At 35.5% G+C, this 15753-nt stretch overlaps 1 protein-coding gene across 2 annotated transcripts in view; it reads left to right on the forward strand.

Annotated features, from left to right (window-relative positions):
- Positions 1–15753, forward strand: part of ZNF804B (zinc finger protein 804B) — a 581991-nt gene that overhangs the window by 450433 nt on the left and 115805 nt on the right. For both annotated transcript variants that reach the window (XM_527811.8, XM_054655927.2), the window contains exon 2: positions 10251–10391. In XM_527811.8, the coding sequence (XP_527811.4) occupies positions 10251–10391 (141 nt within the window). The remainder of the gene's footprint in view (positions 1–10250; positions 10392–15753) is intronic.

The following is a 15753-nucleotide window of genomic DNA, read 5'->3' on the forward strand; positions in this document are numbered from 1 at the left end:
CAAGCGTTTTCCGGACCCAGGCTTAATATGCATATTTTTTAGTCACTCTTTTTCCTTCCTCACTCAAGGATATTGTCTGATTTTACTGGTGAGCGCTGAAATGTTCTGTATTAGAGAAACTGATAGTCTTTCCATTTTGGTGGGCTAATACTGCGTTGTGTCAGCAAAAGTTCATTGGTTTATGTGTGTTATATTTACTGTTTTATTGGTTTTTTTTTTTTTTGAGACAGAGTCTCTCTCTGTCGTCCAGGCTGGAGTGCGGTGGCACAATCTCGGCTCACTGCAAGCTCTGCCTCCCAGGTTCATGCCATTCTCCTGCCTCAGCCTCCCGAGTAGCTGGGACTACAGGCGCCAGCCACCACGCCTGGCTAATTTTTTTGTATTTTTAATAGAGACGGTGTTTCACCATGTTAGCCAGGATGGTCTCAATCTCCTGACCTCGTGATCCACCCACCTTGGCCTCCCAGAGTGCTGGGATTACAGGCGTGAGCCACCACGCCTAGCCCTGTTTTATTGGTTGTTAAGCAACTCTGCAAAACAATCTACAGCCTTTATAAACTTGTGCAATGTAGCATCTGTATCTGATCATTAAGAAATCTGGAAATTATATCTTCCCTCTTTTTCCTTCCATTAGACAGATAAGCATGATTAAGCGATTCAGCAATAAAGCAGTAGCTGCTATTGTGATTATCTTTGGATTCACCTGCACTTCCTTATTTCCTTTCTAACGTGTTTTTCTGGTGGAGGAACTGTATATTAATTCATGCTGAGGAAGATGAAATTGGTGGTGGCCAACGTTGATAACTGTGGTCCTAACGGAAATGCATGTGTTCCTAAAAAATAATCCTTGTTTAGACAGGGCACGGTGGCTCACGCCTGTAATCCCAGCACTTTGAGAGGCCGAGGTGGGTGGATCACAAGGTCAGGAGATCGAGACCATCCTGGCTAACACGGTGAAACCCCGTCTCTACTGAAAATACAAAAAATTAGCCGGGCGAGCTGGCAGGCCTGTGTAGTACCAGCTATTTGGGAGGCTGAGGCAGGAGAATCACTTGAACCTGGGAGGCGGAGCTTGCAGTGAGCTGAGATCGCGCCACTGCACTCCAGCCTGGGCGACAGAGTGAGACTCTTTCTCAAAAAAATAAAATAATAATAATAATAATAATCCCTGTTCAATTGCAGTCAATTAAGAAACATCTCCAAAATAGGCAATTATTTAAGCAAACTTTAAATATTTAGTTGTTTCTTCATGTACAGAAATGTAGTCAACAGTCTGGCATCCTGCCTGTAAGTCAGAAATTTGTCATTCTTTCCAAATTAGAAACAATGCTGAGTTGTCCCTAGGGAACACCACCGAGAGACAATTTCACATGTTTAATGTGCTTTTATTTATCTTTTAATGTGGGCATCTTTGATGAATCATTAATAAGAGGAGAAAAAAATCCCTTTCAAAACTAGTTAGTGGCTGACATCACACCTTACCTGGGCATTGATGGAAAAGTCAAATTTTGTTCATGTCTCATTCCAAGTCTGGCTAATGGATAGTTGGTTCACACTGAACTATAAGAAAAACAATTGATTATGGTAAAATGGGAACAGCATTGGAAAACAAGAATCTGCAGTTCTGATTATGGCTTTGTGTGCAATTGCCACTCTCCATTACTTTAGGAAAACTCTTCAATATGCAACATAGATCTCAGAATCTACATAAAAAAGATTGTTCTAAAAGTCTAAAACTACCATGTGTTTGGAATTATACTTACCTACCTACTCTAACATTATTCCAACAGTCTAATTCTCCGTGATATGAATTGTGTTGCCAGGGTAGGCCATACTGTCTATGTGTTAAGAGAAAAGCATTCTCTGCCTTTTTATTATTATTATTAATTTCACTTTTCAATAAATAGTTACTGAGTTTTTCTAAGTAATAAGTACCATGTTAGATGTTGTGGAATGCAAAGACTATCCTTTTTACAAAAGAAGTCAATCAGCCCAGAACGGTGGCTCACACCTGTAATCTCAACACTTTGGGAGGCTGAGGCAGGTGGATCACCTGAGGTCAGGAGTTCTAGAACAGCCTGGTCAACATGGTGAAACCCCATCTCTACTAAAAATACAAAAATTAGCTGAGCATGGTGGCATGCACCTGTAGTCCCAGCTACTCAGGAGGCTGAGGCAGGAGAATCGCTTGAACCGGGAAGCAGAGGTTGCAGTGAGCTGAGATCACGCCACTGCACCCCAGCCTGGGTGAGAGTGAGACTTCATATCAAAAAAAAAAAAAAAAGAAAGAAAGAAAGAAATCAATCATAACTTTGGAGAAATCAACATTAGTAATATTAATGTTAATTAAGTACATATTATGCTCTCTTGACTATGTTTGGAATTCTTAAATAGGTAAAAGTAAAAAAAACAGAGATTAAAAACTCCTGAAAACCCTAATTATGCAAAGAATATTAAATTTGCTAGCTTTATTTTTATTTTTATTTTACGTTCCTGGGTACATGCGCAGGATGTGCAGGTTTGTTACATAGGTAAACGTGTGCCATGGTGGTTTGCTGCACCTATTAACCCATCACCTAGGTATTAAGCCCAGCATACATCAGCTGTTTATCCTAATGCACTCCCATCCCCCACCCAACCCCTGGAGAAGCCCCAGTATGTGTTGCTCTCCTCCCTGTGTCCATGTGTTCTCATAATTCAGCTCCCACTTATAAGTAAGAACATGTGACATTTGGTTTTCTGTTCCTGCATTAGTTTGCTGAGGATAATGGCTTCCACTCCATCCATGTCCCTGCAAAGGACATGATCTCATTCATTTTCATGGCTGCATAGTATTCCATGGTGTCTATGTACCACATTTTCTTTATCCAGTCTATCACTGATGGGCATTTGAGTTGATTCCACATCTTTGCGATTGTGAATAGTGCTGCAATGAACATAGTATGCATGTATTTCTGTAATAGAATGACTTATATTCCTTTGGGTATATATGCAGTAATGGGATTGCTGGATCAAATGGTATTTCTAGTTCTAGATCTTTGATGAATTACTACACCGTTTTCGACAATGGTTGCTAATTTACATTCCCACCAACAGTGTAAAAGTATTCCTATTTCTCTGCAACCTTGCCAGCAACTGTTGTTTCTTGACTTTTTAAGCATCTCCATTCTGACTGGTGAGAGATGGTATTTCATTGTGGTTTTGACTTGCATTTCTCTAATGATCAGTGATGTTGAGCTTTCATTCATATGTTTATTGGCCACATGAATGTCTTCTTTTGAGAAGTGTCTGTTCATGCCCTTTGCCCACTTTTTAATAGGGTTGTTTGTTTTTTTCTTGTTAATTCGTTTAAGTTATTTGTAGATTCTGGATATTAGACTTTTGTCAGATGGATAGATTGCAAAAATTTTCTCCCACTCTTTAGGCTGCCTGTTTGCTCTGATGATAGTGGGTTTTTTGTTGTTGTTGTTGTTGTTTGTTTGTTTGCTGTGAAGAAGCTCTCTGATTAGATCCCATTTGTCAATTTTTGCTTTTGTTGCAATTGTTTTTGGCAATTTCATCATGAAATCTTTGCCTGTGCCTGTGTCTTGAATGCTATTGCCTAGATTTTCTTCTAGGATTTTTGTTGTTTTGGGTTTTATATATAAGTCCTTAATCCATATTGAGTTAATTTTTGTATAAGGTGAAAGGAAGGGGTCCAGTTTCAATTTTCTGCATATGGCTGGCCAGTTCTCCCAGTCCTTTCCCGATTACTTGTTTTTGTCAGGTTCATTGAAGATCAGATGGTTGTAGATTTGTGGTCTTATTTCTGAGTTCTCCATTCTGTTCCATGGGTCTATGTGCCTATTTTTATACCAGTACCATACTGTTTTGGTTACTGTAGCCTTGTAGTATAATTTGAAGTCCAGTAGCATGATGACTCCAGCTTGGTTCTTTTAGCTTAGGATTGTCATTGCTACACAAGCTCTTTTTTGAATCTATATGAATTTTACAATAGTTTCTTCTAATTCTGTGAAGAATGTCCATGGTAGTTTAATGGGAACAGCACTGAATTTGTAAATTACTTTGAGCAGTATGGCCATTTTCATGATATTGATTTTTCCTATCCATGAGCATGGAATGTTTTTCCATTTGTTTGTGTCCTCTCTGAGTTACTTGACCAATGGTTTGTAGTCCTCCTTGAAGAGGTCTCTCACTTCCCTTGTTAGCTGTATTCCTAGGTATTTTATTCTCTTTGTAAATTTGCTAGCTTTGTATGAGATAGTGGACTAAAGGTGATAAAAATTCCTCTCACCTGCCCAAATTTCCATCAGGAATTTGCTTTGTAGACTCAGGGGAAAATAGTATTTTGTGAAAAATAATTTTATACTGTCACATGCATTCAGTGATACACACACACACACACACACACAAACAGACTGCAGAACGTCCAAACATTGAGTACCTATATAGGGGAAGAAAAATAATTTTCTTCTTCTCAAGCGTTTTGCTGTGACTTCCTGTAACAAAAGACAAATTAACAAGATAAGAAACAGAAGTTTGATAACATGTATACCTCTTGTGCACATGGGAGATAACCTGGAGAAATAAATAAACTTCTAGACTAAATTTCAAAGAATTGTATTAGACTTCAGGCTTAAATATCATCATTCTCCAAAACAAAGAAGTACGCAGTGAAAGGTAAGGTAAGTACGCAGTGAAAGGTCAGGTTAAGACCCATGAAAAGTGCTACTACAAAACAGGAAAGTGTTTGTTATGCAGATTTAAGTCTATGCCTTTTCCATTGATTAAGAGTCTCTAGTAATTTAGAGCTAGCCTTCTCTTAGGTTGTCTTAGGTGTCTTAGGAGACACCTTTACAAATAAAGATTTCCTTTATAGGTGTAAATTTATCTAGAAAAGGGTAGGTAACTTTTCAAAGCTTCTCCTGTGTCTATAATTTCTTAAAATAACTAGTTCACAATTATCCTTATGCTAAGGAGGCGTACTGGAGTGGCATAGTTAGGTTTCCTGCAGTCATATTTTGGGGTGGCATATTCTGAGCCCCATCACCTATATTTGCCATGTGGTATACTTAGTACTTCCCTAAAAATTAACCAATTTTTTCTTCACAACAATCTTGTAAGCTACTTATTATTATCTCCCTTAATCTATTCTGAGATAACTGAAACCTGTAGAGTTTGAACTTCTGTAAGACAGAGGCTGACATTCAAGCTAGTCAGGTCTCAAAGACAAAGATTTTTTTTTTCTATTATAAAAACAGAATAAATAAGTGAATGAAACCTCCAAAGCAAGTTTTCTGTTATCCAAGCTGTTACAGAGATGCAGAAAGATGATGGATGCCAAAAGAGTATTCTGACTCAGCAGCAGCCACTTGATTGGAAGAGGGGAAAATTCACTCTCTTTGAAGTAGGATTTCATTTGGGGCTAATATAATAGAACGAGTTAGAGAATATTAAAATTCTTAAAGCAATCTCTTACACATAACAGTGAAGGGTCAAATGTGGGCTTTCATGCAAAGAATATGAATTCAATTCTCACAGCTCTGTGCTGGTATTACCCATAAGGAGCTATGAAGAACAGCAATTGATTTCTTCCCTTTCTTTTTCATAATCAGAGCACATATTCACAACCAATGCAACAAGACTACTACCTTGCATTTTCCTAGTACCCATCTCTCAGCTTCAAGAGCATTATACATTTTTAAAATTATAATTAGTTCTCTCACTCTTCCTGGGAGTTAACTGCTCCATATCATCCCAAACCCACAAATGAGTTAGCGGAGACAGCCTGGACTTATATGGCATCTGGATAAATGCTTAGTAATTGGAACAGCCTTGAGTATGGTGAATCATGCCTCTGAAGTCAGGCAGATCTGAGCTTTAATCCAGTGAATGAATTTCTAAACATGTTTGTGCCTTATTTTCCATATCTTTAAATGAGATAATAATAGAACATACTTCATAGGGTTATTGTGAAGATTAAGTGAGTGAACAAGTGTGAAGTGCTTGGCACATTTCTAGTTTACAGTGTAGTTCATGAGGAGTTAATGTGTAATAATAATTACAATAATAATAACAATTTGATAGCAAACATTCATATTTCTAAGTGCATTACTCTAGTCAGAACACTAGCCACTTTAAAAAACATACCTGTTTTATGCATTAATGTAAAATTTTTGGTGTGAAAAAGTACATATTCTCTCCTTGCACCCAAAACATTAATTATAAAAAGTAATTAATTACTACAGAATTCATACTGAATGACAACAAAAAATGCCCATTGGCATTACCGAATGTTTTAAAAATGACTCTTGTTAAGATAACTGTCATATTCAATATTCAATTTGTAATTTATTTTCAACCTTTAATGAATCATTGAGAGTGATTAACAAGCTTTCTTTTATGTCATACATTTTTTTTCTGTCAGATAAGCTTTCAAAACCTCTTCCTCTAGGCAAACTGTAAGAAGGGAAATTTAAATAACTGGCAAATGAATGAATTAATTATATATCAAATCTTGTATCTATAATTCTTTCTTTATTTTAAAACTTTACTGATACTGAGAATAGGTCATCATTTTTTACTCCTTTCATATATGACACTTCATCTCTAAATATATTTAAAGATTGTGTAATTATTTCAGAGAGTAAATCATCTTATTTACCTTCAGGCCTATTTTTTCAGTAAAAGTATCCTGTCATTCAACAAAAAGCCAAGAAATAGTGTGTGCTAATAATGTGTATATAATGCTATGTGAGAGAGACATTAACTTCTAATTATTCTTAAGTAGTCTGATCTAGGTAACCCTTAATAGCAATTTGTGATTATCACTCTATCACAACTTATAGTTTTTACCTCTTTACATGTAATTCTTTCCCATTAAACTGTAAACTAATGAGTGTAAGACCCAGTAAGAAATTGACATTTAGAAGTTGCTAAATAAGAGATTCTTGAATATATGAATACTTAATAAACAGTTGAATGAATGGATGGTTACATGTGTGGATAGATCGTTGGATGGATGAGGTAGCATGGAGACAGTGAAAAGCATGCCCCCCTTTACCATTACCTAGCCATTAGATTTTATACAAAACATGAAATTACTAAATATCAGTTGCCTCTTTTGAAAAATAATAGAGATTTCTATCCTTATAATTCAGTCTATGTTTGTATGTTTTGTGGTGGAATTTATACTCCACCTGTTCACTCTTTCTCTCTTAATAAAGAGGCCAGAATATGCCCTGGAGATTGTCATTAGCACCTTAGAGGTAAGAAAGATAAGAATATCTGCATAATTTCCTGGCAAGAATAATGAAGCAAGAAATGTGATATGTAGTTTAGTCTAACGACCTTGTAAAATATAAGTGTTCAGAAAAAGATGGTATTAAACTTAAATTTTGGTGAAGCTGTCTTAAAATTGTAAAATTTTGAATTAAAAATCATCAATATGATACTTAAAGAACGTTTTAGAAATATAGAATGTTTAGATGAAGGTAAACATTCACTCTTGACCATTAAACTACTGTCATAAAATCTCCTACATAATCTGAAAGAATATAAAAATATATTTTTAGCCTCAAATCTATCCTGAATTTTCAGTTGTTCCCCTACTCCAGCTCATGAGGCTAAGGTATTTTTGAGCACTAAGGCAGTGTTGACCAATGTCTAAGAACATTGTCAGTTTTCTAAGGCTGCTGTCGTAAGGAAGAAAGAAGAACTATGATTAGGGCGGGAGCAGTGGCTCACGCCTGTAATCCTAGCACTTTGGGAAGCCGAGGCGGGCGCATCACGAGGTCGGGAGATCAAGACCATCCTGGCTAACACGGTGAAATCCCGCCTCTACTAAAAATACAAAAAATTAGCCGGGCGTGGCAGCGGGCTCCTGTAGTGCAAGCTACTGCGGAAGGCTGAGGCAGGAGAATGGCGTGAAAACGGGAGGTGGAGCTTACAGTCAGCCGAGATCACGCCACTGCACTCCAGCCTGGGCAACAGAGAGAGACTCCGTCTCAAAATAAATAAATAAATAAGAACTATGATTAAAACAAAGGAATCCCTAGTTTCAATCCAGTCCCTGTGATTATACTAAGAAAGGACATGAAAAATAAATAAATAAATACCGGCTAGGCGTAGTGGCTCACGCCTATAATCCCAGTGCTTTGGGAGGCCGCGGCAGGTGGATCATCTGAGGTGAGGAGTTTGAGACCAGCCTAGCTAACATGGTGAAACCCCGTCTCTACTAAAAATACAAAAAAATGTAGCTGGGCGCGGTGGCGCGCGCCTATAATCCCAGCTGCTGGAGGGGCTGAGACAGGAGAATAGCTTGAACTCCGGGAGAGGTGGGTCGCGGTGAGCCGAGATCGCGCCATTGCACTCCAGCCTGCACGACAGAGGAAACTCCATCTCAAAAAAAGAGAAATAACTTAGTGAGAAAGAGTGGAGAAATAATGGTTTCCCTTGATTCTAAGTCTACTAAATCAAGGGATTTAGCACCATCTCAATGCTGTATTCCCGTCTCACTTCTCAATAGTGATTGTATCAGCTGGCAATTATCCTAGTTCTTTCAACAACTGGGTTTTGACCTTGAAATCAGTCTCCATTCTCATTACTGGCTACAGCCTGTCCACTAATTTTTTATATCCGCCATTATTCTAGAATGTAACCAAATTCTTACTTTAACTCTCTTAGATAGGCAATCCATATACTTGGTCTAGTTGTGCTGTTAGTTAATGGTATCATTCCCTTCTTTCTTTTTGCCATGTGTTTTACCCTCTTATATTTGGGCTTAAATCATTATGTTACGCACGTCTAAATTAATTGTCCCATTACTTCACCCCATTCTGAAAATATGCGTAAATTATTTCTGCTTACTTTCTTTTCTGGTCAGCTATTTGCCTATGATGTACACTTATGACCCGATTTCTTTCTATTGAGGGTAGTCGTTTTGGAGAAACAAAGATAAAATCCATTCTTTAGTTTGTTCATTCATTCTTTATACATATTTACTTGGTATTCTCAAAGTGCCAGTCACTCTTTTATTTGGTATTGGGATAATAGAGCAGAAGTTGTAGAATGGTATGAGGCATAAATATATAAACCATGATTATCCATTAATTTACGCAGTGCATATTAAGTAGCACATATTCTGGGCTAGACAACATGTTGTTTAGTATTGTGTAACAAAAATGAATAAAATAGCTTCTTCCCTCAAAAAATTGGTGGAATAAATAGACATGAAAACAGATAATTTAATGCTATGTGACATATCTGGTAATAGAATTAAAGAGGAAAATATAGAAGCAGGGTTTGATAAAATATGATACAGGCAAGGTAAGAAGTTTTTCTGGTATATTGAGAAGGTTGGCTTTAAAGGAATATAGCAAATCACAGCTGTTTACTAACAAAGGAGCCAGGCATAGGTTGTTTGAATTCAAATTCCTTCTCCACTTGTTAACTTGGAGCCCATGAGTGTGTAATCTCTCTAAGCACTGGTTGATGCATCTATAATGCAGATGAAAATAGAACCTTACTCATAGGGTTGTTGTGAGGAATGATGAGATAATTCATACACCTTGCGCATAGTTTATACTCAGTAAACATTTGCCACTATTATTCTATAATCAAAGAGATTCTATAATCAAAAGAGGATTTTAAGCAGGAGAATTATGTAGCCAAAACTGTTTTAAGTGGAGCATACTACAAATTTTCAGGAGAATATTTTGAAGAACATGGACATAAACCCATTGGTAATGTGCAGCAGGAACTGATGCTTGTGGAGGAGGCTTTGGCAATGTTGAACATAATGGATACATCAGGCTCTATCTATAGTGTGAATGGGGACACCCATGGGAGAGCATATGAAATGGATAAATCATTTGGCTGAAGATAGAATTGCATAGGACACTAAAATTTAAGGGATAATATCAGAAAAACAGAGGGCTATGAAGGATATAAAGAAGAATGGCCAGTGATGTGCTTGGTAATAGGCACAATCACAACCTAGAAATGGGTGGCAAGAAGAAGGATGAGGAAAAACCAAGCTCCAGGCCAGGGCTACTTTAGAAATCATGATATGTCAGTTGATAAGTTAGGGATGATGCTAAACTAAAAGTTATTTTCACAGTGTCATGAATTCCCAGAAAAGAATGTGCTCCGTCATATTTCTTTAAGTTAAATACCACCTTGATTAATACGAGATCTGGTTATGCTATTAGAGAGAAGTCTAACCAACATTTTTGTATTTTTTCTTAAAGGATTTTGCAGAAAAGAAGTCCACAGCAAAGGCCCTGGAAGATGTAAAGGCAAACTTTTACTGTGAATTATGTGACAAGCAGTATCACAAACACCAGGAGTTTGACAATCATATTAATTCTTATGACCATGCTCATAAGCAGGTAAGCCAAAGTGGGAAAAGTCCTTCATATTCCTGTATTTATACCTTCAGAACAGAACTGTATGAATTTGACCTTATTTACTGCCATATAAGACTGTGAGGTGAGAACACTTTATGTCTTTTTTCCCCCCTGGAAAGGTTGTGTTTTGTGTTTAATTGTTATCCAAAGTCATTTTTTCCTAGAACTACTATAAAGCTGGAGGTAAACTTAGAGATAATCTGAGAGTAGACTGACATATTTATTTTAGAATTATATTCAGTTAACCCTTAAACAACACAGTGGTTAGGAATGTCAGTCAAAAATCCGCATATAACTTTTGCAGTTAAAAATCTGCATATGATTTTTAATTCCCTCAGAAATTTACTAATAGCCTACTGTTGACCAGGAAGAAGTTTACTGTAACATAAACAATCCATTAATGCATGTTTTATATATGTTACATGTATTATATACTATATTATTACAATAAAGTAAGCCAGAGAAAAGAAAATGTTATTAAGAAAATAAGGAATAGAAAATATTGTTACTATTCATTAAGTGGAAGTGGATCATCATAAAGGTCTTCATCTTCGTTGTCTTCATGATGAGTAGGCTGGGGAGGAAGAGAAAGAGGAGGAGTTGGTCTTGCTGTCTCAGGGGTGGCAGAGGTCGAAGAAAATCCACATGTAAGTGGACTCATTCAGTTCAAAGGACAACTGTATGTAGGGAAACCAGGACCCAGGAAAAATAATGTCTTATTCAAAGTTACTTAACTAGTTAGTGACAGATTTAGAATCCTGGACTAGTATTAGGACAGAATCTATTACAGAATCTATTATAGTCTACATCTTTCAAGGATTCTAAGTTATAGGAAATATTAGGTCTTTGGGAAAGCAATTCTCAATAAAGGATTACATTTTCCTAAGCATACTCTCTTAAGAAAGTCAAAGTTGTTATTTAATAAATGAAACATTGAAAACAGGCAAACAAAAAATCCAAAAGGGAAAAGCCTAGGGGTAATCACAGGTGAAAACATTTCAGTTTATTTACTTGAAAGATCATATGGGCATCTATATTATTAGTGTGGATATACTACATATGGCTGCCTATATTACCTACTCTCCAAATGTGAAGGAAGAGGCTATTGTTCTCATCTGGTTAGATATTATCCTTGCTGATTGAGGTATGGCGATACTGGCAATTTAGGAATGTTAAATACCACCGACTGAGAAAAAAAATTTCATGTGGCCAAAGATTATTGCTAACAGCTGTAACAAGGTACACATTCCTGATACCAAATGGACCTGGCATGTTGGAATGTGTGGGTAAGTCTTGTATACTCTATCTCAAATATTTATTCAGATTAAACAAAAATAAATATTTTGTCAGACATCACTAGCATTGTATTGAGTGTATACTAAATATATATGTATATATGTATATATGTGTGTATATATGTATATATTTGTGTGCATATATATGGATATACATATATGTGTGCATATATATGTATATACATATGTATATACATATATATGTATATACATATGTATACACACACATATATATAAGTGTATATATATATATATATCCTTGGGAAATGCCAGCCTGACGAAGACACAGCTTTTATCCCTAAACGTAAGATATATGTATATAGTTGGCTTCGTTTCTCTGACAAGGGCAAGATAATGAGATAAATTGTTTTATGATTGTAATTCCCAAATCCTAGTGTGCATAACAATGACCTCAGAATATGTTAATTGTTCAGATTCCCAGAATCTTCCTCAGATATTCTAGTTCAACAATTCTGAGATAAGATCTAGCAATCTATATTTTAAAATGAATTGAAAATGAAAAATTTCAAACGTATATAAATGTGAACTAATGGCTATCACCCAACTTCAATGATAATCAATCTTGCTTGATTTATACCACCACCACTCACCACACCTCCACCATTGTTACGTTATTTTGAAGCAAGTGCCAGATGGTAAATCATTTTATCTAAAAGTATTTCAAGATATATGGTCATGCTTTAAAATTGATGCTTTGATTATTATCTAACCTAAAAATCAACAGTAAATTTTTAAATACCAGTTAGTGCTCTTGTTACCTTAGTGGTCTTATAAATGATTTGTAAATTTGAATTCATTGAAATTAGGATCCCTAAATATCCACGCTTTTGGTTGGCATGTCTTGAAGTTTATTTTGGTATATTTTAATCTATAGGTTTTTCCATCTCTTTTAAAATTGTACATTTTGCAGTTCCTTTTCACATTTGGGATTATGCAAAATTCTACTCACTGTTATCTTTCAACATTTTCCTTGGTTTCCTTTTCACTGGTTTTTATGGATAGAGATTTGGCCAAATTCAGACATATTTTTTTCATGGCAAGAATATATTAGAGGGTATTTTGTGTCCTTCCATAAGGAGGCATATAATGTCTGATTGTCTCTCTTTTTATAATCTTAAGTTTGATGAGTGAGTTGAGGTACTATCAGATTATTGATCCATTTATCATTAAGTTTCCACTGGCTTTTTTCTCACTAATGATTTCGTAGACATCAATGATCATTTGCTCAAATATCTTTATTTGTATTTATAAAATGATTCAAATTCTTTTACCCCTGCTACATATATTAGATAGATTATGTCTGTAAAGAGAAACTTCTTATAAGCACCACCGCCTGTGGGATTTTATGCAGGTGGCTTTCAGGCTGAATATTAAGAAAAATTTATTCAGGGATTCGGAGAAATAAAAGACCAGGAAAGGTCTCATGCAACAGTGGAATTTGATTTGTGCCTTACACACGTATAAATGGATGTTAAAATAGAGGATCAAGGTGAGATGGCATTCTTGTCAGTGGGAATAGAAGCTAAGGTGAGAAAATCAAAGAGCATGAGGCATCTTTTGAGAACTGTAGGAAGTATTGAACTACCTGGGGTGAATCTTCCATATCAGGTCTGCATGCCACAGCATCCCGTGTACTCTGGAATCCTGCCTAATCAATTTGTTTTTTATCATTTTCTTCAATCTTATTTCTATTAGCTATCTAACATGTTGATAAACAACCTTCCTCAATTTTTCTATTCTATTCTATTCTATTGTATTCTATTCTATTGTATTGTATTCTATTCTATTCTATCTATATGCACACTTCCATCTTTCATTTATTTGCTTGTTTCATTTGTTTATTGACTTTCTGTCATTCTAACTTTCCTGGGTATTCTCCTTCATTAAACAATGATTCAGTTTCTACTGTGTGCTACTGTGTCCATTGTGAACAAGCGACACATTTGGCTTCCACCTTCAGGGAGCTGGTAATCTAACTGAGGAGAAGACAAGTCAGTAGATCTTGTGATACCTTAATTTAAGTGTTGTAAAAATTTTATACGTAGGACACTTAAAAGAGTGCACACAAAACTGATTCCAGAAAGAAGAGAAGATAAATGAGCTGGATTTCTTAAAGACTGAATAGAAGCTAACTGTGTACTCAAGAATAATAGGTCCTATATGGGAGAAACCCTATTATCAAGGCATGGGGGCAGTTAAAAAGCGTAATCTATGAAGGAGCAAATGATTCACTATGGCTGCTTAAGGCCATCATCACTCTCTTGGGGATCACTTTAGAAATCTTTGAAACGGCATCCTATTTACCTCTGCTTTTTGCAGTGCATCTTGTCCTCATTTTTCATTTTGCATTCTCATTTCCACCATCATAATTAATCTCACTTCTAAGTTATTGCTCAGGTCTTCAAACTGGACTCCCCACCTCCAGTATTTTTCCTGTTCCACACCAACCCATCCACTTATGACCAGATAAGTCTTTTCAAACTATCCCATTTATATGATCACTCTTTTCCTAGGAAATCTTTAGTGCTTGATGACTGATTTTTGAAAGGGTCTGAACTACTTATCATGCTATTCAAATCCACAATCTGGCTCTTGACTCCGTTTCCAGATTTATCTTCTGCAAATCCAGAATTTCCTTACAGTTTCTTCAAACATGTCTTATGTTTTCCCACATGCTCATCTTGGATCATTATCTTCCCTCTCCCTGAAGTGCCCTCTTGTGTCTCTTTTTCAACACATACTTCTGCATATTTAATGCAGAAATTGACAACTTATATGGGATATTAAAACAGCTGAGATTTCATGGTAAACTAATTTAACACAGAATTTTAAAAATACCTTTTGCTTGAAATCTATTAATATTATTGAGAATTTTTGTATACGCTTCCCACTTTAAAAAACATTGGAATAATTAAATTTGCTATAAACTTTGTTAGACTGCTTTCTTGGATAATATTGAAATATTTCCATTTAAAGATTTATTTTAGCCCAAAATATTTTGAAAATTACCTCAATTTTGGATTAAGCTGAGTTGCACTGAAGTAAATCATGCAAAAGTATATATTTTTTCAAATTTCAAAGCTAAATTTGTCCATTTGGTTCTTGTTTAAGAGCTCTTCTTGATTATGATGATGATTATAATGGTAGTGGTGGAAATTTGGCTATTTTTTGGCCTGAGTAACGTGAACAGTTGCCATAATTTTATTTTCCATGTAGATTCAGATGAACTAGCTGGCTTCTTCTGTTGACCTTCCAAAAATATGCTCTTTTTGGTACACTTAGAATTAAATCCAAACGCTCATGAAATCCATTCTATTACTCATCAATAGAACATCTTAGATCTGATAACGAAATAATCTTTGAATACTCTTCTCTGCTTTTCCTTCATTCATGTATAATTACTCAGGATCCCACCGCTTAATAAGTAATTTCTGAAGCATTTGTTATTATCTTCTGTCAGCATCATGTGTTTATTTTATCACAAAGATTATATTTTCATGGTTATATTGTAATTCTAGATGAGTAAGTCAACACACAACTTCAAGAAATAAAGTAAAAGAGTATGTGATACATATATTTAAATGAATTCCATTGGCGCTTTAAAAATATTTTTCTATAATTTGAATAAAAATTAAGATTATTTATTTATTTATTTATTTATTTTTGCCTCATGGCACTCCAGTATGGGCAACACAGTGAGACCTGTCTCCAAAAAAAAAATTAAGATATTTTCTTAAGTATTATTTGTAGACAAAGGCAGCTCATCAATAACAAACCTGATTTTTTAAATTTCTTCAGTGAGGAAAAATAATGAATTTCTAGCTTTGACAAGCCACTCTATATATAGCTCACGTCTTTGGAAACAACTCAATATCTTAGCTATTGCCTTGAACTTCTTAAAATTCTGTGTAAATGTTGAGTATTATTCCTAATGCAGTTTGAATGTGTATACAAATTATAATCACTTAGATAAAGACAGAACTGTAACTATTAATATAGGTAACATGTCAATAACAGCTAATTCCTTG

The sequence above is a fragment of the Pan troglodytes genome, chromosome 6, assembly GCF_028858775.2.
Source record: "Pan troglodytes isolate AG18354 chromosome 6, NHGRI_mPanTro3-v2.0_pri, whole genome shotgun sequence".
Lineage (NCBI taxonomy): Eukaryota > Metazoa > Chordata > Mammalia > Primates > Hominidae > Pan > Pan troglodytes.